The sequence below is a fragment of the Thamnophis elegans genome, chromosome 3 (genome assembly GCF_009769535.1).
Source record: "Thamnophis elegans isolate rThaEle1 chromosome 3, rThaEle1.pri, whole genome shotgun sequence".
Taxonomy (NCBI): Eukaryota; Metazoa; Chordata; class Lepidosauria; order Squamata; family Colubridae; genus Thamnophis; species Thamnophis elegans.
In genome coordinates this window covers 29641405-29657482 of record NC_045543.1, presented here as the reverse complement: position 1 = coordinate 29657482, position 16078 = coordinate 29641405, and the positions used below count along the sequence as shown (strand labels likewise).

The following is a 16078-nucleotide window of genomic DNA, read 5'->3' as shown; positions in this document are numbered from 1 at the left end:
CAACTTAGAAATTGCTGTAGAATCTAATTAAATGAATATAACATTGGAAAAAGAGAAACTGCATGAAAAGATGGCTGACAAATTCTCCTATCCCTGAATTTTTGGAGGCTGCAGAATTTGCAGATAGTATTTTTATATTTTTATTATATACGGTGTTAAATGACCTTTCTCTTTCTTTTTGTCTCTAGTTTTTCTTAGCAGAATACAGGATGAGTTTACTAAAAAGAAACTAAACACCTTCAAAGATTTAAAACTTGTTAATACAGTGACAGTAGATAGCTCAGATAAAGGTCTCAACAATGACCTTGCTGTCATTCAAACTGCATGTATGAATACAGGACAATTGAGCCCCCATTCATAATCTACATGACCTCTGCTTCTTTTGTTTATTTATAGCACAAGGAGGGAAAAGAAGCCTTCTATTCAGTTTGGAACCATCTGTTTTCCAGTGTTTGTTTGACTAGTAACTTGACCTGATGATAATGTGGTGTCTGAGTTACAAAACAGATTGAGTTGTTATGCAACATTTTTATCCCTGGAGTTTAGTGGCAGGCAGTGTGGAAGAAACACAGACTGTTCATCTAAAGTATTAAGCAACATTCAGTAGCAAGGTCTTCACTGAATTTCTTCACAGACTGATAGTTGGGAGTAGGAGGAATTTTACATATGCTTATTTAAAGATTAATTGAATTAGATTTGTCTTGGGGTTTTTTAGCCTTAGCTGCAATAGGAATAACAAGAGCAACTTAGTATATATTACGATGCATGTGGTTTCTGAATGCTGGATTTGCTGGATGCATTTTTATTTTGCAAAAGCCTTTTCATAATCCATATAGATGACAGAAAAAATCATTTACAGGTTGCTGGCAGCACCATCTGCTATAAGGCAGTCATTTGCTTTGTCTTTTAAAAATGCATTTGAGTATGTGCAGAAATTCTGGATTATAAAGATATAAACTGTACTTGTCATGAGATTGGAAGTAGGTCTGAATGAAGAATAGTTGTTTGATTTTCTCATCCTCTGCTTGGTTGTACATGCATTTTTGTCCTTAGCATGGTATAAGAAGTTAGAGTTAAAGCAAATTCTTTTTAGAAAAGCCTTCGAAATAATGATCTTTTGAATGTAGGGTGTTGGTGGTATTCTCAGCCTTGAACCATAAAAAATTATCTCCTGGTCTGTAGGTGTAAATATTAGTGCGTGTTTCTTCTTTGCCTCTCTGACTGTTAACATTTATTGAGCTCTCCATACATACTCTCCATATACTTTCCTAGCTTTTCTTGATGACTGTTACATATTTAAAACCAATTGGACAAGAGACTTGAAGAAAAAAACCTTGCAAACTCAGAGTCTCAGAGCTCCATTCCATCTTCAGGCAGTGAGTTGCAGCAATGAATTGATGACTGCCTTTCACTTCCTGGAATGGATATTCCACTGCAGTTTTGTCAGGTCAGAACTGCAGGCAACTGCACCAGCATAGACTCAGGGAATCAGAGTCAAAGAATAAAACCACCAGACAGGGCTGGAAAAAGTCCTCAAAGCATGTCAGTGCTGAGAAGCCCCCATGGACACGGCCAGTCTGGAGTCTGAGAATTAGAGCCAGGCTAAAAATGTCACCCTTTGATTTTCCATCTATTTCAAGAGCTGAGATATCAGATGAAAAGGTCAACTGAAGGACTGTATCCATACTTTTTCAGAAGGAGGGTGGAATTTATAAATAACTGGTGAGGAGTGTCTATCCCATCAGCAGCAGACTGTTGGATGTTTGCATGTGGAATAAAAAAGCTGATGGCTGATTGGTTTAACTTTCCCTCAGTGCTTTTACTATCACATAAAATTCTCACATAGTTTCCTCAGCTGTAGCACAGACTTCTACTTGATACAGAGGAATACCAAGAGACTTTTCAGGTTCCATGCCTTGTTTCTACATAAAGAAATACACTGTTTATCTCCTGGATTCCAGGAAGTGGAATCAAATTTGCAACTTCCCATTTTCATCCCATTAGAAATACAAGGCCTTGTGGAATTGTCTCCAACATGAGTAGTAATTAATTATCTTCATATGATTTTTGCCTTTGTGAGAATTAGAGTCTTACTTTTTATTCCCTTTGTTAAATACATAATAAACTATCTTGGCATGTACTTTTTTAAATTATAAAATAAACCTTTACTTATACTCATTTTGGAAAAGAATTCTAATAAATTGTGCTATCCCAGGATTTGAAGCTAAAATTGTTTTCTTACCTTGTAGAGGACTTTCTACAAAATGTTTGCCCGTCTGTAGAATAATTGGCTTGGCACAGTCATACACTCATATCCAGTCCCTAGAAAGCAGGCTGAAAGATCCTATTGAGTCACCACTTTTCCTCATTTTAAATATTTATTATGTATTCTTTTACTTTCTTTTATTTATTTTAATTTTAAGACCATGATCATGGTATTTAAACAGTAGAGCTACTGAGAAAGGTAAATGAACATTTTTAAAACAAAGCTTCCAACAATTAGTGAATGACATTACATATTGCAGGATTGGAAAGGTTAAACACTAGTAGAACATAGCTTGCTTCTGGATGGGATTGATGAACATTGGTTTTAAATCTCTGTTCCTCTTCTCTGCCTTGGGTGGTTTAATCTGTCTATACTGTGGGTCAAAAATATTCTGACTCTTCCATATGAGAACCAGTAAAAAGAGAGCAACAAAATGCTTTTGTTTTAATTCTCATTTTCCATTAGAATGCTGTTCTTAAAAAACACCTCTCTGTCACAACCAAAGTTGAGATGGCCATTGTCTTATTTACTTATTTACAATGTTTACATGCTGCTCAAATTAAAACCTACTCTAAATAGCTTACATTTCCCATTTGAGTAATTAAGGTTTTAAAAGAGTCTAAAGCAAATAACAATTTAATGCAAAGCATGGTACTAGAGATAAATAAAAGTCCGTTATAATCCAGTTTATAGGAGACAGTGTCTCACAACATTTCAATGCTGAAGGTTTTTCATTTTTAAGATCAACATAAATAATAATACTTACCTATGTGCTGAGGGAAAGGACATTTCCAGAAAATTCCTGTTTTTCATTGGAGTATTTGACTGGATTCTTTAATGGGAGATGACTATGTTAACATCATTGTTTGGTATCACTAAGGCTGGCCTTTTGTTGTAATAAACTTATTATTTTTGTTTTATGTTAAATCTAAACTAATGCTAAATCTATGATTTGTTTTAACACACAGTTTAGCAGGTATTAATCATTTTATACTATTATATTTTATGACCTGTATCTTGTCACTTTAACAGCTCACTAAAAACACTCCAGTTTTACTTATATCTCTGAACTGTATGCCATTTTTTGCTGAGATTAAGTTTTCTTTTTGAGCTCCCCTCTGTCCTTTGCAGAATATTTCCTTTGTAGCTGATTTTTTTGGGATTGTACAGGGAGGGTAATCCATTCTTCTTATGGATGCCATTGCATTGACAGATGGATAATATTGGATGCAACCCAAAACATTCAGAACACCAGGCCTTTATAATACAGAGTTTTAATTAGAGTTACCATATGTCTAGTAGTTTCTAGAAGAGTCCAGTTCAAATCCTGAATGCCCTATCTGAGAAAAGGAAAAAAAGTCAGGGATTGCCTGTTTGTTTTAAAGAAGCTGAACAGCCACATATGTATCAATTATTGCTCTTTCCATACCTTGCTCTTTGCTCTTTGGATACAACTTCTTCATTCTCCTCATTCCTTTCCTTCAATATGCCTGTTCTTTGAAGTCATTCTCTGCTTCTTTCCCCTTGATCTTTTCTTTCTTCCCAGCTAAGTTGCTTCTCTCCTTGATTAGTTTCCACCCATTGCTTCTTGTCCTACCCTCAGGTGCTTTGGAGAATAGCTTGACTCCCTCTTCTTTGTGACAGCCCCCATATTGGAACACTGCCATCATGTCTCCCCTAGTCCTTCTTTTCATTAAACTAGACATGGATGCAGTATTCCAAGTGTGGCCTTACCAAGGCATTATAAAGTGGTATTAACACTTCACGTGATCTTGATTTTATCCCTCTGTTTATGCAGCCTAGAACAGTGTTGGCCTTTCTGGCAGCTGCTACACATATTTCAAAAGTTGTCCACTAGGACTCCAAGATCCCTTTCACAGTTACTACTATTGAGCAAGGTACCGCAATACTGTACCTGTGCATTTTGTTTTTCTTGCCTAAATGTAGGCCTAAATTTAAAGTATAAATGCAAAAAAGAATTTTTTTTCAATCTTGATTATATCATGTGTATTAAGTAAGTATATTGTTTATTGGAAGGTTTGAATATTTTGACATATTTTATTAATTCTCTGTAGAGTGTAAACTCTTTCCTCCCATTCAGATCTAATTTAATGGAGAGCAGAAATTCACTTAAATAATTCATAAATTAAATTAAGTAATAATCCTAGTCTTATTGTTCAATTTAACATCTTATAAAAAGATGCAGAAAAGAGGCTACTTTTAAAAAAAGCATTATATTAACCAAAGTAATGCTCTGCATCATTTCCTTCTTTCTAAGACAGAACTGTCTTGGTGGATATGAATCTTCCACCCCTACGAGGTCTTTATATCCAGGGCACATTGGAATTCTCATTAAACACCAGCCATCTTCTGAGCGCAGCCTGTATTGTGATTGCTGCTGGTGGTGTCTTGAAAATGGGTATGTGAAAAATAATAATAGCAGGAAGAGACGCTGCATGTTTTATCTTTTATTTTTTTTAAAAAATTGAACCAAGTCTAATTAGCCCCAGGCATGATGAAGCTGTGTTGGGGTATATATGCTAAGGGCAAATGATGAAATCTAGAAAGAAGAATAACATCATAAATTGGTTCTTGTGCTATCTAACATTTATTAAGTTCTTGCAATACGCTGGCCATACTGTAGCACAAAAGGGGTCTGTTCTAGTCGAAGTGGAATCTATTCCAGATAAATGCTCATTGGAATGCAATCAAAGGCTGTTTCACACTGAGCAGAAAACCTGATATTCCCCCCCTCCCTAGTAGATAAGGGTTGCAATAGAGCCTATATTGAGTTAGGCCCAGAAAATCCTTTCTCAACACCTTGAATTGGGTTTGATAGTTCAGTGCAGGATTTTAAACACTGCTGTGACATGAGCTGATTTAGCCACCTTACTTAACAATCATGCAGCTGCTAGACCATCTTCAGGAAATAGTTCTGCACCAAGTGTATTGCAGTAATCCATTCATAAAACTATTAAGGCATGGAGCAGTAAAGCTCCTGATGTGGAACTTCAAATATTTTATGATTAGTAGTCCCTTCCCCATCACAATCCTTTTGTGATTAGCTAAGGCCATACAGCAGTTACTTTGTGGTGACGTTTGCAACCCTTTATTCACATTCCAAATGTGTTCACCACTTAAAAGGGATTCATATCCTTTTTTATCCTGAAATTGAACTGACTTTAATTTGCATAATACTAATACTGACCTAAATTATCCTTAGCATTTAAATATACAAGGCGTTGTCATTCTTCAACTTTTTGTATTAGTGATCTGGTTAAAACATGGAATTGAAGCTCATCAAATTTGCAGAAGATATAAACACAGCATAATTAGGACCTTAGACTACAGAAATACAATTCAAATTTATCTTCATAGTTTAAAGAAGCGGGTTGGAAATAACAAATGAATATTTAGCAGAGGGAGATACAAAGTTGTAATGGTATGTAGGAATGATCTTGGGGGACAGGAGGAAAAGCTGCACCTTGGTCTAATGAACCAAATTTGAGCCCAAAGAAGGAGAGGTGATGAAAGGATCATCCTGAGTTTTGGGGAAAATAAAAGTGAGGAATGACAGGGTACTCCCAGACTTGCAAGATTATTTTAATGTAATCTTAAAGTAAAGATAGAGCTAATGCTCCTGGTTGTTCTTGTCTGGACTACTTTGCAAGGTGCACATCAATCTTCCAAGTCTGAAAATACTCCTGCCATCCTTCACTTTTATTCTCCCAAAAGCTAGGGAGAATCCCCTCTGAGCATTTTTGCTACCTCTCTTCCTTTGGACTCAAATTAATTTTGTTTATCAGACTATTGTCTAGCTCAGTGTTTTTCAACCTTTTTTGTGCAAAGGCACACTTTTTTCATGAAAAAGATCACGAGGCACACCACCATTAGAAAATGTTACATTTTTTTAACTCTGTGCCTATATTGACTATATATAAAGTAATTTTCCCATGGCACACCTTACACTATGTCACGGCACACTAGTGTGCCGTGGCACAGTGGTTGAAAAACACTGGTCTAGCTCTTCCTTCTGACCTCCAAGGTAATTTCCAAATACTACCAGTGTAGCAGAGATACAAAGAAAGGAAGTGCCATCCGAAAAGTATAGTTTCCAAAAGATTCAAAGAAAGTGAACACGTTCATAGAAAGGTAATTGAAGATGATCAGGGAACAAGAAAGTAAGAATTCTACAGAAATAGGAAAGGATGTTTGGCCTTGAGGATAAAAAAATGAAGAAGTGGGAGGAACATAACACCACTCTTCAAATAATTGGAAAGATGTCACATAGAGGGTCAAGGTCAGTTCTCTCTCTTTCTAGAATGAACATGTTATAATTGGAATTACAGGAAGCAGATTCTAATTTGATGCTTTAAAAAAACCTTCTAACAAGAAGAGCAGTTTGACAGTGGAATCATCGGGTCAGAGAGCTTGGTGAGCTCTTCTTAATTAGATGTGTTCAAGCAGAGACTGGACAACCATCTGTCTAGGACACTTTAATTTGGATTCCTGCACAGAGGTTGGCTTCCGTAGCCTAAATGGTCCCTCCTAATTGTGCTGTATAAGAATTAAAGCAGGCTTGGTAATTAGTAAAATGGGGTCGGTTCTTTCCTTTGATTCAGAGACAGTTTTGAAACTTGCCATCCCGACCTCCCCGGTTTTAATTAAGAGCCTTGGAGAATTTCTCAGCTAAGATCCAAGAGTAGATGGAGACAGCACTCACTTTATAAATTTTGTAAAGCTGCTTGGGTCCAGAAGAGATTTATTACAGGGGCTTTGTTCCCCAATGGAGTAACACAGAAGGAAGCATATGAATTTCTGGGCATGTGACCCAGAAGAAAGCAAGCCGCATATCAGTAGAATCAGTGCAGAATTTTAGAACCTAATTACTTGAAGATTATTATTCAGATTATCTCAGGGTGGAGTAGCATATAGGGATTTATGAAAAATGAGCAATAGTCAGTTTAGGAATTCGAAGCATTTGGCAATTAAAGAAGATGGAGAGAAAGAGCTGGCTCTGAAATGGATCAAAATGGGGGTGGGGGGGAAACTAGATGAGAGAATCTACTTTCACTAAGGATCGCATGGCTCTGTTTGGGAAGAGGAAATGAAGGAAATTGCTATTATAGGAAGAACTGGAAATCAAAACTATTGAAAGATTTCCAGAAAGGTAACATTCCTGGGCTTAAAAAAAAAAACTATTCTATTTTGGTTGAAAGAAATCTTGAGCAGCTGTTATGGGAATCAGAACCATCTTAACAGCATTATGGGCCCCCGGGCAAAGCAGTGTACTGGGGCCCCTACGACTACTACTCACAGGAATAAAAATGTAAATGGTCGATAAAATTAAACATATATTTGCATGTTAGTATTAATAAAAATGCAGTAAATGTAATAAATATGTTGCTGTATTCATATGATACAAGGTGCATTGAAGGGTTAAGATACACAGGTTAGGGCCTACAGGCAAGTGCCCATCAGCCTATGCGTTAAGACAGCCTTGATGGAAATGTATCCAACCAAAAGGCCACAACAAGAACAGCTTGAGTACTGCCTGTTTCCATCTTTTCACTTATCTTATAAAGTAGATAGCAGTCTTTGGCTATCTCTATAACTGTGAAAGGACATATTCAAGCTACTGTATATAGCTATTATTCAACCCACTCTAGATCTGCCATGGATGTGTTACAGTGTATTTCTAATTAATATGTCAAGAATCAAGACACATGGCATACTTGTCATAGATAGATAGAATACAAATCAGTTATTTTGTTGTAGCATGGATTACCATATTTAACTTAGTATTCAGACTAATACATATTAGTATTCACAATTTATGATACTATTATTCATAGTTCATTATACTGAAATTTCAAAACTCAGATTATTCTTGCTATAGAAATATGTAATTCTAACACATACTAACCATCATTCTTTCAAATATAAAAATTGTATTTTTATTAATACTATAAAGGGAATTAAAGAAATATACCTTGAAACTTTATAGTTGCTGATGTTCAGCTTTTGTTTTTACTTTTTATCTATTTATTTATTTTACCTTATAATGAAGTATAAGTATAGTTTAACAGGACTTCTTAATGAGGTAGCAAGGAAACTATGTTCATTAAAAATTTTAAAAGATGCATAATTAGTAAGCATAGTTCGGATTCTAAGAACTTCTGGGGCATTTGTTTAGAGCAGCAAAAGTTCTTCTCTCAAAAATGCTAGGTAAGAGATGTACATAAATTATTTTACATATCTGGGAATCCAGAAATATGTTTTTATAACTCATTTTATTGGACTAGACACAGTACAGATTAGTAGTGCAAAGTGGAAACAGTTTTTACAGAATCAACTGGAAATATCTAAACTTGAACAGCCTATTAAAAGCATAACTTACTGATTCAATTCTTTGTTTTATTCTGGATTGTTTCAGGGTTGACTATACATTCACAGTATACATAAATGAGCTAGTCTGTTGAAGAGTACTACTCTTCAAAAAGTGTTTTCTGTTTTAAGCTGACAGCATCCAGAGGACAGCTGCTAGTTGTATAAAATCTGTGTGCTTCAGCACCTGTTGTACTGGAGATGACCCTATAGTGCCTGGAATCAGGGAATACGGTAGCTTTTTAGTGATTTTCATTTGGTCCCTAGTTAGCTTCATTGACTGCCAGTTGGCTGTTATCTTTCTGAAGAACTGGATACAGCAGAGCAGTGGTCTGTTTGAATTGTGCAATACCGCTAGACTGTTTAGCCAGGAATACTGCAAGTGTTTTAACTCTGATACAATTGAGTCCATGGTTGAAATAAAGCAATGGCTATGTTAGTATTACTCTTCCCCCACCTGCCATTGACTCTAGGATGATGGAACATGTTAGAATCTGGAAGACAGCATTTGTCTGGAAGAAAAGAGAGATTCTAAATTAAAAACATTCCTTGTGACTCAGTTCCCTATGTATGTGTGTATACATGTATATATACACACATATACACATATATATCTAATGTACATGCATGCATATTTACACATTTATTTCAGAGATTAGAACGAACCTACCAGAAAACAACAGACTCATTGAAACTTATTGTTTCTCAAACCTGGCAGCTTTAAGATATGCAGACTTCTACTACATAGAATTCTGGGACTTGAAGTCCACACAACTTAAAATTGCAAAATTTGAGAAATGCTACATTAAGCAAACACTTAGAAAAAGATATATTGAAAGGGAACGTTTAACAGTTTGAAGGTCTGATAATAAGGGCAAAAGCAATGAATCTAGCTACTATTCTGAAGATAATCTGATGACCTGTCAGCTAGTGCAATAATTGCTTATGGAAGGTTTATTAATCTAGCTCCCCATGTGGTTCACCATGGGCAGGGGCAAAGTGGAGACAGTGAGAGAGAGAGAGAGCAAGAGAGATTATTTTTCTTTAGGCAAAGGACTTTTTCACATGCAGGAACACTGCTGAATCTTCCTTTAAAAAGTGAAAATCTGTAGGCTGGGCCTACAGAATGTTTGATAACAGCAAATTAAAAGGGATATACAAATAACAAAATATGAGAATGACCTGGATAAGTTTCCTATATTAAATTTACAAAAGAGGCTTGTCCCAAAGTCCTGAAGAGTTTTGTGAGAAGGTCAACTGTTTTCAAAACTGACCCAATCTCCTCAAGGCCAAGTGAAATAATTTGAGCCTGGTCATTTGTGGCTCTGATTTATTGGTTTTCTGATCCATTTGTTTGCTTTCTTGTCTATCCATGGTATTCTCAGGAATCTTCCACAACACCCAACATTCAAAAGCATCAATGCATTAAGGAGATATAGCCCACGGGTGAAATCCAGTAGGTTCTGACAGGTTCTGAAAAACCGGTAGCAGAAATTTTGAGTATTTCAGAGAACCGGCAAATGCCAGCTTTGGCTGGCCCCAGAGTGGGGTGGGAATCGAGATTTTGCAGTATCCTTCCCCTGGAGTGAGGAGGGAATGGAGATTTTGTAATTGTCATTCCTCTGGAATGGGTTGGGAATGGAGATTTTGCAGTATCCTTCCCCTGCCATGCCCACCAAGCCCCACCCACCAAGCAACACCATGCCCACCAAGCCATGCGCGCAGAACCAGTAGTAAAAAAAATTGAATTTCATCACTGATATAGCCTTGTTTCATTACAAGAAAACAAATGAATAGGTCATCAAATAAATAAACCAGGAGTTTTGGCTCCATATGCAAATCAGCAAGCTCAAATTATCATAATTCAGGCACATTATGTGAAGACCTGGTTGTTTGGAAAAGGCTCTAATACTGGGAAAGTTAGAAAGAAAAAGATCACCAAGCAGCTTTGTGGATGGACTCAGTTACAGTGGTAATAGGTTCACTATTGGAAGAGCCAAAGGAGCAGCTTATGGACAGATCATCATAGAGAAGATCTATCAATAAGGTCACCATGAGTCAACAACAATTTGATGGCATGAAGCAGAGGTAGGTTCCTACCAGTTCGCACCTATTCGGTAGAACCGGTTCATCAAATCTACCGAACCGGTTAGAAGAGGTTCCACCAGTAGACCCAGAAAGCAGGCCACACCTACAGAGGTTCCCAAAATGTTTGAAACCCACCACTGGCATGAAGTGCAATTGGCATAAAAGGAACTTCCATATGTTTTGAATTTCAGCTTTCTATCATTATCACTTTTTAAAATAATGTTATTAAAGCTATGTCACAAGCTATGTATCTGCAAATTGAGGTGTTGTGATTCTGAAATCATGGAAAACTGGGCTTTGGGAGAAGGCTTATTTGACAATTTCTTGTTTATAAAACATATGCTGATATCACTATTTATTAGGATGGAGCTATGCTCTGGAGCTCCTGGCTGAATTTTGAATCCTGAAGCATGCTGAATAATTGGAACACATTATTATGCAATGAATTGTCTTGATTCAAAATATTCCACGAAATTCTATTTCTCAATTCATTGCTCAAGTGCTGCAAATGCTAGTGCCACAACAGCTATGTTTTAAAAAAAATCAGTGCAGCTATAAAATATTTCAAGATATTTGGCAGCTCCCTAAAACAAAACAAAACAAAACCACCCACTAGTTTTGTACCATGGGTCCCAGAGTTTTCTTTAGCAAGATTTGTTGTGCTGATTGGGATAGGGTTATATTTTCCACTTAAAGTCCATGTATCCCTAGGTAGGGGAGAAAAATTGACAGATTTTCTTTCCAGGCAATCTTCCTATGATCTGGTGAGGAGGCAGGTGTGTATTTTTTTTGACCATGCAGAAGACTACAGCTGGCAGTTTAAATAAGGGTATCCTCCATCTTTCAAAAAAAATAATCTTACAAAATACAACGGTAGGAGAAGAAGAGCGGGACTGGATTTCGTAATTGATAAATGAGCTTTATGATTAGATGAGTGTTATAGCCCAGCAGGATCCAGTTGAGCTGCTGATGGACTCGGATAGTGAGGAACCATATGAGTCTGCCCTAGATCAGTGTTTTTCAACCTTTTTTGTGCAAAGGCACACTTTTTTCATGAAAAAAATCACGAGGCACACCACCACTAGAAAATGTTAAAAAAATTTAACTCTGTGCCTATATTGACTATATATAAAGTAATTCTTTTGAATCCTCCGCGATTGTTGCTATGGGCACACGCATGGGACGTCAGTGACGTCCCTGCGTGCGCTACCTCCCGGCGGTCCCCGCATTTTTAAAGTAAACGCGGGGCCGCAGGGACTTAATAGAGGCATCCCTGTGTCCCGAAAACAACTTTCGGGACACACACAGAGATGTCCCGAGGCAAAAACACTCGGTGGGTGTTTTTCCCACGGCACACCTTACACTATGTCACGGCACACTAGTGTGCCATGGCACAGTGGTTGAAAAACACTGCCCTAGATGATGTGAAGACCCTGGGCAGGGTTCAGACTCAGAGCAGGGACCAGAGAGGCTGGTTGGCCACCAGGAGGAGCCTGAGGCATGGAGCAGTGGGGAGGATCAAAGGCAGTTTGTCCCTGATGCTAGCTTGAGAAGGGCTGAGAAACGGAAGCAGCAACTCTGTATGCAGACTCACAGAAGATGATTAAGCACAGGTGGTTGTTGATTAGCCCCTCCCAAGAGAGATTATAGGTGAGGTGTTGGGAGGGAACATTTGCAGGAAACAACGTTCGAATTAGTAGTTAAGAAAATCTATCTGTGTATTCTAGCCGTGTCTGTTTGTTTGGACTATCTGCGTTGCTGCGTTTGTGTTAAGTTCCCTAGAAGAACCAGGCGGGAGGCATCTGAGGTAAGTTAACTCAACCAACTTTTATTCACAGGCATTTGCAAACAAGAACAGTAGACCGGCACCCCCTCCTTGTCTGACAGCTATTTATACGGAGCTGTCAGGCAGGGAAACTAATAGCCGCGCATTTGACAGCCCGGCAACTGCAGGTCGCGCCTGATTGGCTCCGGCGTGCCTGGCTGTTGCCGAGCTGTCATTCGTAAGTCCGAGGACTTAACAGTTTGAACTATCTGTGTTGCTGCAGAGCTACTCTATTGAACATGAGTTGTCTGGGCCCTCAGCCAAAGGATTCGTTATCTCAGTAATTGAACAGTGGCAAACAGCCAAGCCTGTGTTCTGGTTTATTCAGAGGCCAGAGGGTCAGAACAGATCAGTATCTATTTCCTCAGTTTTGATGGATTGGTAGTGAAATGATGGGAAAAGTTCCTCTTAATTCTTGATTGGGGAACATAGGACCAGATCAAGGAAAGCCATTGAGTCATGGATTTAGTTCTTTTATCAGATAGAAAACATTACAATTTGCTGAGAGTTTCGAAATATTATGGCCTGGTTAGTCAAGAGACAAAAAAAATCATCCTACTCCACTTCTCTGGAAAACAGCATAGGACCTGTCCTGTTATGTAGTGGAGATGACTCAACAGAGATTATGGACAGAGAGCTGAAGAAGGAGGTCTGGCTGCCCCTTAGTTCCTCACTCTGGCTATGGTCTTTGATTAAAAAACCCACCACAAAGAGAAAGTCATACCCCTAAAGGAGACAAGGTTTTCTTGAATGCTACAAGGAACTCCTTTCAGAGATAACATAGTTCTGCTTTTTATTATGATGACAATTATTATTCTGGGACTGATCAAACCAGCTCCAGAGCAGCCTGCAGTAAATCAAGCTATTTCCAGATGCCTGAATTGGCCTCCAGATTGAAGGGTGGTCCTTCTAAGTCTCTTTGTGTGAATCATTTGCCTGATTTTGGATCAAGATTAGTTGTATCTATAACAAGATTAATTGTCATAGACACTTCATTAAATGGGTTGCTAAGATTAATTCTTGTAGATGGATATTACACTTTCTCTTTTCCTCACCAAAGGCATGTTTTCTGAATATTAAATTATTGTGGCATGATGGCTAATTCTACACAGATTTCTTTGTTTAATTCTACATCTGCTGCAGTTTGGGGGTGTATAATTGATTTAATCTCTAATTTTAAAGGAGTGCTGAACTCTCTTACTGGACTCTGCTTACATTTCTCTAGGGCAGAAGTTGCCCTACTTTTCCCTTCAAGTATCTGCTTCATGCTAGACTATTTTCTTCTGAGTCTGTAAACTACCCTGGGTGAAATAAATAGGTTCACAGTTGGAATACAGCTCACTTTGCATTCTAAGAGATAAGAGTTATTTCCATCCTCTCTTTGTTGCCTTTTTTATACTCTTCTTGTGTTTCCAATATCATCAGAAAAAAACATTTAGGTTTCAGACACTATATCTCTGAAAGAGATGTAATTCTTCCAAAATGTTAATTGAACCCCAGTACGTACATACATACATACATGCATACATACATACATACACATGAAAAATGCCAAATATTTTTGAGATTAACTATTTTTTCTCTCTACTAAACTAGTCCTGTTTCATACCCGACTAAAGAAAAAAGAAATTCTAAAACATATTTTGGAAAACTGACATTATTAAGCAAAACAAATATCTGTGCCAGAACAGCCAGGCTAATTAAGAAAGAATTATTATCTGTTCTGAAAGGAAAGATTTAAAGATTTTTTTAAAAGATTATCCTCTCTGGAGAGAAAGAGTTTTCACCCATTGTCTTTGCTTTCTACTGGACAAGAAGGATACTCTGTTGTATGAAGTATTAACTTTTCTACAGCTTTTCTTCCTTCTCTCACCCTGTTCATCTTTTTCCTGGTAATCTGGATTATTCTTGTTAAGAAAAAAACAAGATTGCCTTTTCCGCTTTTCAGCCACTGTTATTTATGAGCAAGCAGTGTCAGTGCTCATCATATAACTGAGATCACATGAGAATTGTTACAGCTCCCTTTGATGAAGATGATAAAGTTGACCTTGTGGGATGGAACAGTGGTAAAAATTTATAGCATAAATTTAAAAAAAAAACACCAGTGAAATCTGGTGAGTTATGCAAGCGCCAGAGTTTATCTGATTTAGAATGGGACATAGACAAAATCACAAAATCGATGTGACAAAATCCTATAAAGTAACAGCTAGAAAAATTTAGTTTCTGAGATTCTGAATGAACTTTGTATAGGATAAATTCTATCCTACAGTAGAATAAATGTTTGGTATTATTGTAAAACTCAGTGCTTTTGAACTCTAGTATGTAAAAAAAGCATGACCTTTTTGCTTCACTGACATTTGTTTCGGCAAATTAGTTCACAGTTGTGATATTATAAATGCTGCTATGTGCGCAAATGTTTTAACGGTGGATTCATAGATTTAAATTGATTTTAACAGTAAGATGGGCACTGAACGCCACATGTAGTTGGGCAGGCCTTTGACAATTAATTGCTTGCTGGAAGTAGAAGGAACATGTATGTTAATATTATTGTTGTACTTGGTTTAGCTTGTTCTTGGTATGTGTTTTGCAGTGTTTAAGTACTGCAATGTTAATATTTATGCTTTTATTTTATTTGGTTCTTACTCACATGTATATGTATTCATCGTTTTATGTAACTCATCTTGGATAAATGTTTAATATGTGAAAGGGGATAAACCAATGTATCATACAAATTAGTTAATGTTCATCAATTTCCTATTAGCACATTGCAGCATCCATTAGAAGAAAGGAGAAAGGTACACATTCTCCTTTGGGCATCTGAGCAAGTAAATTGTGATTGATTGAAAGGTTTGAACGTTGGTCCTGGAACCATTGGTATGGATACCATCTTCTGAATTCCTCAGTGGGGGCTTGGGAAAACCTTGATCAAAAATGTCCTGTGCTTAGCATCAATCAACAATTGTCTGTTTTGTTAAATAGTGTCTGCATTTTAATTACTAAGTCAAAAGTGGATAACCTGAAGCAACATGAAAACATTTAAGCATTTTTTTCCTGCAGCCAACAATATATTTATGCCTTTTCTGATTTCTAATCTATGCTTCTCTAACTGTGCTTAGTGTGGGGTGTGGGTATATCTCACAACCTGCCCATCAGTTGTTTAGTAGATTGTTAGTAGATTTTGGAAGAATAGGGTGTTTAAGGCATACATTCTAGCCTGAGATGAATTTACACAACACATTCAATGCATTTGAGAAAGATGGGGGAAGAGGACAGGGAGGTTATGTATTTGTATGTGTTGGGAGAAGTTTATATGTGTATTTAGGAAGAGACTTTAGACCATTGTGGAAGCATGGAAGTCAGATTAATTTACATTCCTACAAAAAATATCTTCTCCATAAACATGTAGGAAAAGGATTGAAACAGAGTTATAATAGGTATTCTGATCATGCACCTGGCTTGTAAATTAGGTACTTCTGATGGAGGGTTTGTGGATATGCATAACCACAATTTCC

At 37.2% G+C, this 16078-nt stretch overlaps 1 protein-coding gene across 1 annotated transcript in view; it reads left to right on the top strand.

The window, feature by feature from the left end:
• The window catches only part of PKHD1 (PKHD1 ciliary IPT domain containing fibrocystin/polyductin), a 254912-nt gene that overhangs the window by 154630 nt on the left and 84204 nt on the right, over window positions 1–16078 (top strand). Inside the window, 2 exon segments of the mRNA XM_032213028.1 lie at window positions 4545–4689; window positions 15328–15440. Of these exon segments, the coding sequence (XP_032068919.1) occupies window positions 4545–4689; window positions 15328–15440 (258 nt within the window).